The 12,812-nt window shown below is 39.6% G+C and overlaps 2 protein-coding genes across 5 annotated transcripts in view; both read right to left on the bottom strand.

Annotated features, from left to right (window-relative positions):
* ate1 (arginyltransferase 1) overlaps nt 1-5,875 on the bottom strand; it is a 32,669-nt gene extending 26,794 nt beyond the window's left edge. Inside the window, exons 1-6 of one of the 4 annotated variants that reach the window (XM_088384933.1) lie at nt 5,576-5,875; nt 4,817-4,880; nt 4,620-4,682; nt 4,393-4,496; nt 4,066-4,284; nt 1,716-1,921 (exon numbers count right to left, since the gene is read on the bottom strand). In XM_088384933.1, coding sequence (XP_088241059.1) covers nt 1,716-1,921; nt 4,066-4,284; nt 4,393-4,496; nt 4,620-4,682; nt 4,817-4,880; nt 5,576-5,672 — 753 coding nt within the window. In that variant the 5' untranslated portion in view covers nt 5,673-5,875. The remainder of the gene's footprint in view (nt 1-1,715; nt 1,922-4,065; nt 4,285-4,392; nt 4,497-4,619; nt 4,683-4,816; nt 4,881-5,575) is intronic. The other 3 variants (XM_088384931.1, XM_088384932.1, XM_088384930.1) reach the window with 3 other exon arrangements.
* A 767-nt stretch (nt 5,876-6,642) lies between these two features.
* aldh18a1 (aldehyde dehydrogenase 18 family, member A1) lies at nt 6,643-12,375 on the bottom strand. The gene is made up of 17 exons (XM_088385651.1): nt 12,217-12,375; nt 11,589-11,696; nt 11,303-11,454; nt 11,083-11,232; nt 10,897-11,001; nt 10,654-10,812; nt 10,283-10,373; nt 9,843-9,967; nt 9,612-9,756; nt 9,435-9,508; nt 8,909-9,008; nt 8,546-8,766; nt 8,319-8,456; nt 8,038-8,233; nt 7,743-7,864; nt 7,334-7,616; nt 6,643-7,246 (listed from the first exon to the last, which is right to left on the bottom strand). Exons 2-17 carry the CDS (start codon nt 11,683-11,685, stop codon nt 7,065-7,067), a joined length of 2,340 nt encoding a protein of 779 aa, XP_088241777.1. The 5' UTR covers nt 11,686-11,696; nt 12,217-12,375; the 3' UTR covers nt 6,643-7,064.
* Between the last annotated feature and the right edge of the window lie 437 nt (nt 12,376-12,812).

The raw sequence follows: 12,812 nt of genomic DNA, 5'->3' as shown, positions 1-12,812 counted from the left end.
TGGTGGCTGAGAGCTGGACATCACCAGCACAAACGAACACAGGAACAATATATTGGGATACATATATACCGATTGAGTAAGTGACAAACTATAACACCACGGATTTCACAGCAGTCATGTCAAAATCTGAATGTCAATTAAGCAATCTAAATTTCAGGCAAAGCCACGTCAAACTTTTGTTTGATTTTTGCTTTTACTGCTTCACTATTGTTTTCAAATATGGTCATCATTTCACAAATATGTGGTCACAAAATCTGGATATTTTCAAATCCATTTTACTAACTAACTTACTAACAATGCTCTTGTCAGTGCTCTATGACCATTCCCGATTCGTTTACTATGTGAATGTCTAGAATAAATACAGAGAATTTAAGCATTTATTCAAAGCATTGAGTGTTCTAAATCAAAAGTCTTGATCCAGGATTGCTTACAGTATTTTAGACATGAATATCCAGGAATAATGAGACCATATTACATAAAGTACAGCATGTCAAGAGTGGCGATCAAATTAAGACACACTATTGGACAGTGTACTTTTCAGTATAAAGTGTGCTTGGCCAAGGGTACTCATTCTGAGCTAGTAAAGTTTAAGCCCCTGAATCCAGATTCTTTATGCATCCTCAAGAATCCATGGGAAGGGTGTGTCAACAAAAAGACAGTGTTTGCATCTGTTTTGAGTCGTGGTTATGACCAAGAATGACGTGACTATGCCAACCTCATATTAGGTCCTTTGCCAAGGATATTTCCAAAATCATTTTGACTCCCTACTAAAGGTTCATTTTCATGTCTTTTCATTTATACTGATGTGGGATCCGTGGTTTTAATGTCCTCATCGGTGTAACGTGACCCATTCAGTCTGTAATTCCACTGATCTTGATTGAATGGAAACATGGCATTTTTCTCCCTCACTCTGTTTTGGCCAGCTAGCCCAGGGGTGGGCAAACTTTTTGACTTGCGAGCCGAATTGGGTTCTAAATTTTTACTGGGGGGGCCGAACCAGGAGCAGATGGATTTAGTGTTTGTGTGAAGTAATATAAATGACATGTAAAGGTCATTGCATAAAACGTTTTTACTTTTAGTAGATACTAAAGCATGGATATTAAAAAAATCTTTTTGAAAACAAATGCATTTATTAACAGCATTAAAAAATATTTCACCAAAAAACTATCAGTGATTCTTATTAAATACGACAGTTATGATGAAGAACATTTTCCATCACTTCAGCTCCTGCAGGTCAGATTTATGAAATATGTTTATCTAATGAAGCGAAATCACATCCAACGGCAAACATTTTGACCAAATACATCATCTTGAAGAATCAGTGAAAGAATACATCTAAATAAAGTAATAAAGAAATCAATAGCATTGTTGGTTTCGCTTTTTTGCTCGTGCATCATAGTCTGGAGTAAAATATGTTGTGGTAATTCTTAGGATAGAGTCGAGGTGTTGGTCCGTTAACTTAGATCAATAATAATAGATTAATAATACAATTTATTCAGGTTTGGCGGGCCGGATTAAACAGCCCCGTGGGCCGGATATGGCCCGCGGGCCGTAGTTTGCCCATGTCTGAGCTAGCCTCTGTACATAATAAACATTGTGAGGTCACTGAACTGAACGATGATGGATGTAAGAATTTAGCTTTGCTGGAATCACCACGACAGACAAATGCTTCTTGCAAGTCACACAAAATCAGAATGCAAACCACTATTGCTTACCTCAAAGCAATGAGATGAAGTGTCAGGGCATGTCTCTGTGAGAAGATCTTCCAGGGTTTTGATTTGGTTTGTCTTAGTGGCAGCAGGCGGGTTCGTGGAGGAGACCCCAACGCTGGTATGTTTCATCTGCTCCTTCTGGTGATGCCGCTCTTTCCTCAACTCTTTGGCCTTTCGGCAAGGGGGTCGGTTGGGGTCTCGTCCTATACCTGCACCCCAGAGAGAGCAGACAGTAATAAAAGCAATGCTCGTGTGTGTGTGTGTGTGTGTGTTGCCATTATCGTAAAAACACATTCTCCATTTTCACTATCCGCTTTTGACGTCACCATCACATTGTGACTTATAATATTAACATTCTCTGTGGTGACGCAGTCTTGTCTCCACCCCCACCTCACCCCCTTTTCTTCTGCTCTTCCTTTTCCACCACCATCTTTTGCCAAGAACTCCCGCTCTCCGGGCATCCCATGTCAACAGTTTACACGCCCACATCCTGTTTGGAGCAATAAGGAAACGAGGACCATTTCCTGCTTGGCAAATTGCCAGATGCAACTATCAGTTCACTTTGCAACTTTTTCCTCCATCAACGTAAGCGAGGAATATCCTCATCAAAAGGACAATCACTAAGTCACGTTAAGTATTACATTGGAAATATGATTTCCCGTGAAAGACAGCACAAAATAAAGAAATTACACTGACACTTTCAGGCTCCCCTGTATACGTTGGTGAAGCCTGACAATTTTCCAGTCCGCAAAGGGGTCAGCCAGTGTCAATTCCGGGCTCAAATGTAGAGTTTGTTTATGCTTCTCTTCTAATTTGTGAAAATTGAGCGCAATCTTCACGCATGAAACTGTAGAACTAGAAGTGTCCCTTCCTGTGTTTAATGGGACTGTATTATCTGTATTAACCCATTGCAAAGTATTGTATCAGGACAATATTTGACATTAAGCCTGAGAATAATAGCAGAGGATAAATAAGAAGCTACACACATATATGTGGCAGCAAAGTTATAACACTGCCTCCTTCTGGCACAAACCAGTATGTCACAATAACCATATGACAAAGTCTGATCACATTTTTAAAGCGTAACTTTAGGATCAGAATAAATTACTGGATTTAGAGGCAATTTTTTTTGGATGACAAAATCTTCCAAGGCTAGGTTAAAATGGAAAATCATCCTCAACCAAAGGACGATAACAAAGTCATGTGAAGTATTACATTTGAAATATGACTTTCTGTGAAAGCTAGATCCTTCCACACCACCAGTTTTTTTACCATTTTGTTTTTTGTTTGGTTGAAACAGAGCGTGGGCACAGCGATACTGAAAAAAAAATTAACTGAGCGGGTTATATATTAATTACACAGAAGGCCTTTTGTTAAACAAATAAATTGTGAAAGGGTAAATAGAGCAGTTTTACATGATTAGAAAGACTTTCATTAGTATTAGGCATATGAGTTGTATTGTGATAACTGTATTGTAAGAACTTTGCACTTGCAGTGCGGTTGCAAGAAAAGGCTGATGTGTGATTTGTTTGTTGTTCTATAATTATTTAAGAAATATGTTTGAAGCCAGTTCAAATGGCTTAACTTGCCTTCAGAATAAACTAAACCTCTGTTCAAGATGAGTGCCAGAAAGTACAAAAGTACTCAAACAACAGATTGTTGGGGTCTAAAGTGCACAAAGGGAAATCAGTTCACCATCCTGGTAGAGTTTATCCATCCATCCATCCATCCATCCATCCATCCATTCATTCATTTTCTGTACTGCTTGTCCCCACAGGGGTCGCGGGCGTGCTGGAGCCTATCCCATCAGTCATCGGGCAGTAGGCGGGGGACACCCTGAACTAGTTGCCAGTCAATCACAGGGCACACCAACACAAACAATCATCCAAAACAAGAAACTAGAAGTACTGCTTTCACTGTGGTCACTCTAACTCCACTATTCTTTGCCTTAGAGCTCGCAACTTCCACAACGCAACTGTAGGCTTGCAACAATATTTGATGATTATTTCACATACCGTCAGAGAGAGCTCTGCATACCACTGGTACCAAACTTTGAGAATGCTCGATCAGATTCACTGGCTATTTGCACAGTCGCACTGTTTGCAGCGTTCATGTACTTCTGGTAATCTGACATTAGCTCCGCACCCAGAACGGAAATAGCGTCACTCTTTGATGGAAACACACCAAAATGTAATTAAAGCTACCTAGTGGCACCACCTAACATTTTTTGAAGGGGAAGAAGAGATATGATGACAATTCAATAAGGACATACAATAAAACCACCGCTCCAGTTTCAGCTATACTAACCACCCAAGAGCAGGACTGACACACAATATGTAACTTGATTTCTTACCAGGTTTTGGGGCTGTGGTTGTTCTGCCCTCCGAGACAGAGGCTGGCTCTTTTCTAGATGGCTCTGACCCAGTTGGAGTGACGTCTGCCTCATTCGTCTCAACATTTGTCACAGCCGGACACTCTGCTAACTCCTTTTGGACGTTGGTAATAGCACACTCCATTTTTTTACTTGGTTCTTTAGAACCTACAACTTCACACACTGAATCCATTGGTTGCTCTACAAAAAGTAAAAAACAAAATCTACATAAAGCAAGTGGGGGATAAAATTATGCAATAAAAACAGACACAAAACATATTCACAAGAAATATTCACAAGAATACTCACCAACTTCATGCTCTTTTGGTATTACTCCTTTACAAATGTATTTATTGAACTTCTTCAAGATTTTCTTGTGGGATTTGGAAGGTTGAAATTTTGTAGCATGGCATCTTGAAGAGCACAGATAATTAGTTCTGGTTACAATGCTTTCAAACAAATATTTCCAGTAGTCATCTAATCAATACAAATAATGAGCATACAAGATTACACAATCATATTTGGAGATCCATTACCTGATAGGATATTGTGGACAGCATGTCTTGTTCATGATGGGCTTGTAAACATATTTACCGCTTCTATTCAAAACGAAAAGAGAAGGATGAGGTCAAACTAAAAATATATAAATGAGGTTAAACAGGGCTTTTCTATGGTAGTGTGTAACGTTTGTGATTATAAAATAGTTGAAAGCCATAAATAAATTGCTTGGTACCTTCTCCATCCTCGGTCTATGAGGTCTTGGTAGTCTTGTACTGTCATGGAGTGAGACCACATACCTGAAGAAAAAAAATTTGCATCATCAAGCCACAATGCTGAACTACATTCTAATTGTTTTTTTATCTTTAAGAACAGAGCCAAAGAAGTAATATGATATATAATATATTTCTTATGCTCTTCATAATTCTCACATTATAGTACTTTGCCAATGTTGATAAACCGGTTGACGAACAACACCCCGCCCCTCCGCCCCCACGTCCAAAGAAATTGTCAGCCGATACACCGATGAAAAAACATCTCGCTAATTTTCACGCCGATGAAAAGGAAATCTCCCCATTTTTTCACAAACCGGTGTTGGCAAGTATATGCGGTCCAAGTAGCTAGCTCGATGCTAGTTGGAAACACCAGCTGTCGATGACTGCTCATGTTGTAGCGTTCATCATGAGAAAACGACAGCATCAATGTGCCAAATAAACAAAATTGCACACAAGACTGGTCTGATTTTAAGCCGCATGTTATTTGAATTGATGCTAGCTGATTAGTTTTCGGGATGAATTAGAAAATTTAGGGTAAATATAAAAAAATAAAGGTTAAAATGGTAACATTCCCAGTCCTGCCAGAGCAACGCCGTCTGTCACTTAAAAAAAAATCATATTTCAATGACTGACAATATTACAACATAAGGGATTGGCAAATGTGTTCGCTGACAGGAAGGGCTAGTTTGTTAGCATTTCTAAATAAGACACTGACTTACCGTGAGAAAAGTTTCCCTTTTCGTTTTTGCAGTAACCACAGCGGTAACCGTCCTCTCCTCCAAAATATTCGACAATAGTATAATTGTTTCGTGCCATGTTTAGAGCGAAAACTGATGACGGATGAATGGAGGGGGACGCAGGTCAGACAACTACAGTAGCGCAGGAGCGTCGTACAAAAAAAAAAGGAACAACTTTATTTAGACCATAACTACGAACACAACTTTGCTCAGAACGCTTTGCCGTTATAATAAACAAATCAAATTGAAATGAACCAATAGGATTATGGCACCATTATAAAAAACAAAAACGTTTAAGATTTTAATATTTTATTGTCGCTATTATTTTGTTCCCGAGCCAGTGGCAGCCGGCCCACACTAGTGACGTCATTAGCAAGTATCTGGGGGATTTTCCTTTTTCCTCATAATAAACTAGGTTAAGTCAACACAGATCCTCACATTATTTCTGCACAGCTAATTGTGTAAAAACTGATTCAACCCTTTAATTAAAAAGAGAGAAATAAAGTAAACACTAAATCTATTTTTGTTTCACTTTTAGACCTTTTTTAGACTTGTTTTAGCCGAGACGTCTGGGTAGCATATAGACGTCTAATAGATGTCTATTAGACGTCAAAATGTTCGCAGGGTACTTAGTAGGTACTTAATTATTAGATTGCATTGTGCTCTTATGAAGAAAAAAAATGACTGGAGAATCAGGACTGAACTAACGTCTTGTAGGAGCCAACAAAACAACAGCAGAAAAATTGACAAATTAGCAAATAATTGCAATCACAAAAAAAATACACCACGCCTGTATGTTTTTAGGTTTTTGAGCTAGATGAATTGGGTGAAAACCCAAAGCTCGCTATTAAGCAGCCACCAGACAACGCAATGGCCACAGATCATTTTCGCACCTGACACACCATAAGAAATAATTTTAAATTTAGGTCACGTTTGGGGAAGATCTGTTTAATGTTCACGTTTCTCCATGGTTATATTGATTTGTGAGTGCATAATAAAACGGGAAGTATCATAACTAACAGGAATAAAACAAGAAATAAACAAATTAATCAAAGTTACCAAAGTGAATATTTATTCAAATAATCCATAACAAGAAGATAGGGCGTAAAAGAAAACTGGCAACACAGCACTGCATAATTCTCTAGTTAATTACAAAAAGGCGACAATAGAGTTTGTAGAAAAATAAGTTAAAAACCCCCACTGTGCCACTGATGACCTTTTCATCACTGGGGATAAAACTGAGTTGTTGGGTATATATGCTTGGACATAACATTCTTCCTTATTTGAGTCAAAGTGTTTGCACAGGTTTCCAAGAACCTCGGTTCTGCACACAAGCTTTCTGCAATTACACTTGATTCTTACAAGAAATGAAGAGGTAGCAGCTACTTACGTGCTACTCTCAGACACAAACCTTTGGTTGCGACTGACATTGGCAAATTAAGAGTCAATGAAAGTAGTTTGGATCAAGAGCCTAGCTGAAGCTCCCCTGGGGAACAGGGATGTTTTCATGAAGGTATTTCATACTTCCGTGCTCAGAGAAGTCAGCCACAGTATGACCTTCTCCTCGAAGGACCCATTTGGTGGTGAGAAGTCCCTCTAACCCCACTGGACCTCTGGCATGGATGCGTGCTGTACTGATCCCCACCTCAGCACCTACAAAGAGAAAAATTCAATTGACTTTTATTTTCTTTCATCAGTTTTTTTCCCCCAACTATGAAGTTAAATCAATATCGTCCGTACCGAGACCAAAGCGGTAGCCATCGGCAAAGCGAGAGCTCGAATTGAAGAATACGCAAGCACTATCCACTTGCTGCAAGAACTGCTCAGCTGTCTCTTCGTTTTCTGTTACGATGACATCGGTGTGGGAGCTGCCGTATTTATGGATATGGTCCACAGCCTCCTGCATGCTGTCCACCACTTCGATGCAGCACTCCAGATCACCGTACTCTGTCCGCAGGGACTTCACCTCGGATGGGCTGAATGTTAAATACGATGCAAACCGGGGACCGGCGTGAATCTTGACCTGAAGTAATGAAAATGAAGTAACAGAACAGTTCTTCGTCACAAGCTAAATAAGGGGAAGTGAAAAATATTACAACCGAATAAGGTTGAATGAAAAAAGTCACAGAAATTGCAATGTTTGTCTCACTTGTTCTGTTCTGAGCATATCGATGATCTGGTCAAACATTGGAGTTCGCAACAAGTCTCTATGAACGAGGAGGGTTTCCATGGCATTGCACGCCGCAGGGTAGTCACATTTAGAGTCTCGGACTGGAATCAAATGCATACATATTCAACACAAAATTTTGGTGTTTGCATGTCATACATAAGTTATATATATTCTTTTATAATCTTTCAAGTTCATTTATCGGGTTTGCACTTAAGCTTTAATAGCCAATTATGGCTATAATACTATGCAGACACACCAAGCGACGAGTACATACCAATTTCAACAGCTTTGTCAATGCTTGCTTCACTGTCAATGTAGACGTGGCAGATACCCTCACTGTGGCCCAGTACGGGAATCCCTTTTGCTGCTCTCTGGATCTCTCGCACCAATTGCGATGAACCTCTCGGAATGATCAAGTCAATGATTTTTTCCAGTCTGCATAAGTCTTCAACTTCTTCTCGTGTGCTAACCTGCATGATACGGTCAATTAAAACAAGAACATCAGGAAAAAATAATGGGCCTATATTGCACATAATTTAACACTTTCAATCTCACCAGTTGAATAGCATCTGCTACTCCATGAATGGAAAGTGCCTCCTGCGTGAGTTGATGCAGAATTCGGTTGGTGTTGGAAGCTTCCTTGCCACCCTTCAGCAGCAAAGCATTTCCGCTTGCAATGGCCAAAGCAGACACCTGAAACACACATTATAGATACGATTGTAAACAAAAATTGCCATGAAGACACGATATTAGGAGCACAAAAACCTTCCAGTGATAATTACTTGTGGGAGGCAGTCGGGCCGTGACTCAAAGATGACCAGCAGGACACCAATAGGAACAGTGATCTGCTCCAACTCTAAGTTGTTAGCTATCCTGGTCCTCCGCAGCACCCGGCCCACACTATCCCTGGAGGACACGGCAAGCTGACGCAGGCCGATGGCCAGGCTGTTAAGTTTAGCTGTCGAGAGACTCAGCCGGTCAATCAGAGCCTGGGATAAACGACCTGTAAAGAATTCCAGCGAGTACATTAGGATAATAATTACAAAATGCCACATTTAGAAGATTCACATGGAGTACTTTTTTGTGCCTGAACTCGTGCATTGGTGGATTTCAGACATTCACATAAACTTGTTTATCATCTTTACCCGAGGACGTTGCCAACTCCATGTCTCTCTTGTTGGCACTGAGAATCTCATCCTTTTTCTCTGTAAGCAACTCGGCAAGACTGCAGATGATTTCTCCTCTCTGGGTATGCATAAAACGTGCACAATTACAACCGTCACAGAAACCGGTTTGAATGGGAAAATAGATTTTAGTTGTGTCTTATGCCAGCCTAAAAAAAAATATCTAAGGTTTCTAGCACTCCAAAATTCACCAACTAATTTGGAAACATACACGGAAGGTGTCTTTTTTCTGTAGCTATCATTAGCTAAATTGCTTGTTATTTTGAGTTAGTTCACAATGTTGGCAGAGCTATGGCAAAACAAGTGAAACAAATATTGTGAATAATTTTTAAAAATCTGTTTTTACATTTGTATTGTGTATGTTTCACATGCTCACCCAATCCTTGCCAGCAATTTGGCAAGATTTTGAGTCAGATAATATACTGCCACCTCACATGAATATTAGCTAAATAAGATTTTTAACTTCATGAGAGAAGGAGAAACTCACCTGCTCTGGTAAAAGTGAAGCCAGAGTTCTCCCAGCAATACGGGCCATCTCTGTCTGCTGCTCCACAGTGGGACCTGATGGTGACAAGAGTACAGGTAAAATCCACAAATATTAAAAGACCTCATTCTGAAAATACATGATCATGAACAATTTCCATTTGCATTTATCTCAACACACCTGCTGGTTTTACTTCAGAGAAAAAGGTCCCCACTTTCTTCCCCTCCACAATGTCTGTTATGACATGGCCTGTGACTTTGGGATCCGTGCCGTTGGCAATGACTACGGATGACCCACCCTGGAGTGCCCACAGTGCTGATTTAACCTGTATTGGGGAAAAAATGGTGGAAATTTTATCATCAAGAGCCCCTCCTTTTTTATTAATTTAAATATTGTGTTATTTGCATGAACCTTGGCTTCCATGCCACCAAGGCCAGATCTGGACTTGGTTCCATACGTGATGGATTGTTGGTCTCCAGGGTAGAAGATATCAATAAGTTTAGCATCATCTGTTCCTGGTGGCCTGTCATATAAGCCTGCAGAAGAAGTTTTTTTTACAATTAAGTTTACATCCAGCAATAGAGACATTGGCTTGAAAGCAAAAAAGACCAATTAAGCCATTTGAAGATAAAGACAAACATATTTGACCGATTACTTTTGCTTTGTAAACACACTATATTAATAAAGATGGGTTGAGTTTAGTTGAATAATGTGTTAATAACTAATAAATACATATATTTATTTTCTATAGCTATCTGACTTTGGGTGGTAGGTGAGGCACAACTTAAACTGGTCGCCGCTCAATAGCAACTGAAATCAATAATTTTAATATTTCGGACAACCATCTGTACCTTGGACATCCGACAGGGCAATTAGCAGATCCACTTTCATTTCAACAGCCAGACGGGCGGCTAAGCTGTCATTGTCTTTGATGCTTATTACCTGAAATACATAAAATCATTTTGATTAGTCTAGAAGGAAAAAATGTTAATTGAAAAAAAAATAAACAATAAAAACCAGCAAGTCACATGAAGTAGTTCAAAGTTCACCTTCTTCAAGATAACACAAGCAGGAAAATTGAAAATTACAATACCTGAATGTAAAATTAAACTGCATGTTGTAATGAGTAAAAACGTAATATCAGTTTTTTTTGGCCTAACATACCCATACACAACATTTCCCACACTTAGCATTCCCAGCATGCCCTTCACACAGTACCCACATTTACTCCCTGTAAGTCACTCTTGGGAACAGGGGGGGGCACAACGGCATCATTGGTGTTAATGATGGGGACAATGTTCATCCGCAGAAGTTCAAGAAGTGTGCTGTTAAGGTTGCGCCGCTTCTGCTCATCATGAAAATCCAAATTTGTGACTAAAATCTGTAGAAATGAACACACAATATTTAGTGACACTTACTTTCAAACACCTCTTAGCTTAAAAAAAAAAAAAGCTCAAGTGCATACTTGTGCAGTGCAGATGCTATATTGGGTAAACATGGCTTCATACAATGCCATCAGACCGCTCTGTCCAGCAGCTGCACAAGCCCTTGCCTCCAAAACTGGAATTGCCTGCAGAAAAAACAAAAAAATACTCACAAAAATGTCTATGTAATATTTAACAGATTCTTATCTAATAAACTTATACAACACCATTTCCTTCAGCTGGTTCTGGCCTGAATGTAAAGCTTGTCTGACACTTTGGGACAGGAGGATTTCATGTCTTAATCTCTGCTTCCCGAATGCCACGGCACCACTGGTGACAATCATCATCTCCCTCCCTTGATTCTGCAGCACGGCCACCTGACAGGATACAGCAATGATGATGAGTTAGCATCTTGAATTTAACTTCTTAACTCCAATTGTGCATTACCTGCTCAACTATGGAGGCAAGTCGCCCCAGCGCCAGGCCACACTCATCTCCTCGTGTTACCACAGCACTTCCTAGTTTCACCACGATGCGCTTGGCTTGCTTCAACTCACTCCGATGGGCAAAAGACTTGCCATGGGAGCGTGGTTGTGAGACTGGAAGTGCATAATGGGGATGAAATGGTTAAAAGTTTACCGGTAAATTGTGAAAGTCATTTAAAAGATCAACTAAAGCTAACTTCAATTCATGAGTTAACTAGTTGTAAATCTAGTAAATGTGTGTTACTTACATTTTGCTTGGGAAAATGTTCTGATAGAAGCAGGATTGACTTTCACTTGCCGAATTCTGGATGGCAAGTGAGAACACAAGTGGAGTCTGGCAAACATGGCACCGAAACCTAAAATCAAGTGTGAGAAATGCAAAGCAATTCCGATTTAATGCAGCACTTCTGACCAAATATAAAAAGTAGCACCTGCTGGATATGATGTCTGGCCAAGAGCAGCAAAGTGTAACCCGTCTCTCAATCTAAATTTGTGACAAGCTCTGGGTAAAATGCGACCCTAATAGGGACACGCAGTATAGAAAACGGACAGATGGATGGATGCATGTTTTTGTCAATAACAGTGATGATGCTTGAATTTGAGAAAAAGAACTTGACAGGATCCAGTGATTAAGGTTTTTTGCTTGATGGAATGCTCATGTAAAGATATAATATCCAGAGAGTGGGTGGCACACAAATGAATAAATCTCACATAAACATAAACAGTGGCATTACAGCGTGTTTCAGGTTGCACGCTATTCTAAACATGCGAAGCCGAAATTTGCATATGTCAGCTAGCTTAGCATTAGCTCAAGTTATTTTGCCACTGCATGCAAATAGTGAAAAAAGAGCAAAAATTGAGGGGAACAGTCCTTACCTCGCAAAGATCAAAAGTGAAAAACCCTGCCCAAATGCACTTGAGTAAACTTGAGGAGCAAAGACACGTAGTCAGGCTGGAGGCACAAGCTGCCACATCCACAGCCGGGGTGGCCACGTTTACGGTTAGAACGTCGTGACTTCAATTCACAAAGGACGTTTGCGTAAGCTTTCCGGTTATGCAGCACTGCGTACTCTATTGTATTTTTTGCGTACGCAAAAATACAATGGTAGAAGGACGTAACTACTGAAATACGTACTGTAACCGTGCAGCTGAAAATAACTTGTATCACAGAGTGTGGCAAACTAAGTATTTGCAATTGTTATCAAGGATCTAATACATTTGAACGTCCATGGTTAGTTTTTTTTTTTTATTTGAATATTCCAACGTACTTTAACTTTGTTGACTGACAAAAATTGGTGGTTGACATGTACAGGCTAAAAAATCGACTAAAACTATTATCAAACAGTAGAATTGCGCAATAAATTTATTGTAAATATGAATTATTGCACAAAGTTACTCAAACATATACATTACAATTTGTATACAAAATATATGTATATTATGTGTACTGTACTACATTGTAAACTGTAAAG

The sequence above is a fragment of the Syngnathus floridae genome, chromosome 9, assembly GCF_059516105.1.
Source record: "Syngnathus floridae isolate MCC-2025c chromosome 9, RoL_Sflo_1.0, whole genome shotgun sequence".
Lineage (NCBI taxonomy): Eukaryota > Metazoa > Chordata > Actinopteri > Syngnathiformes > Syngnathidae > Syngnathus > Syngnathus floridae.
The sequence above is the reverse complement of the archived record's forward strand: the minus strand, read 5'-3'. Positions and strand labels throughout refer to the sequence as shown.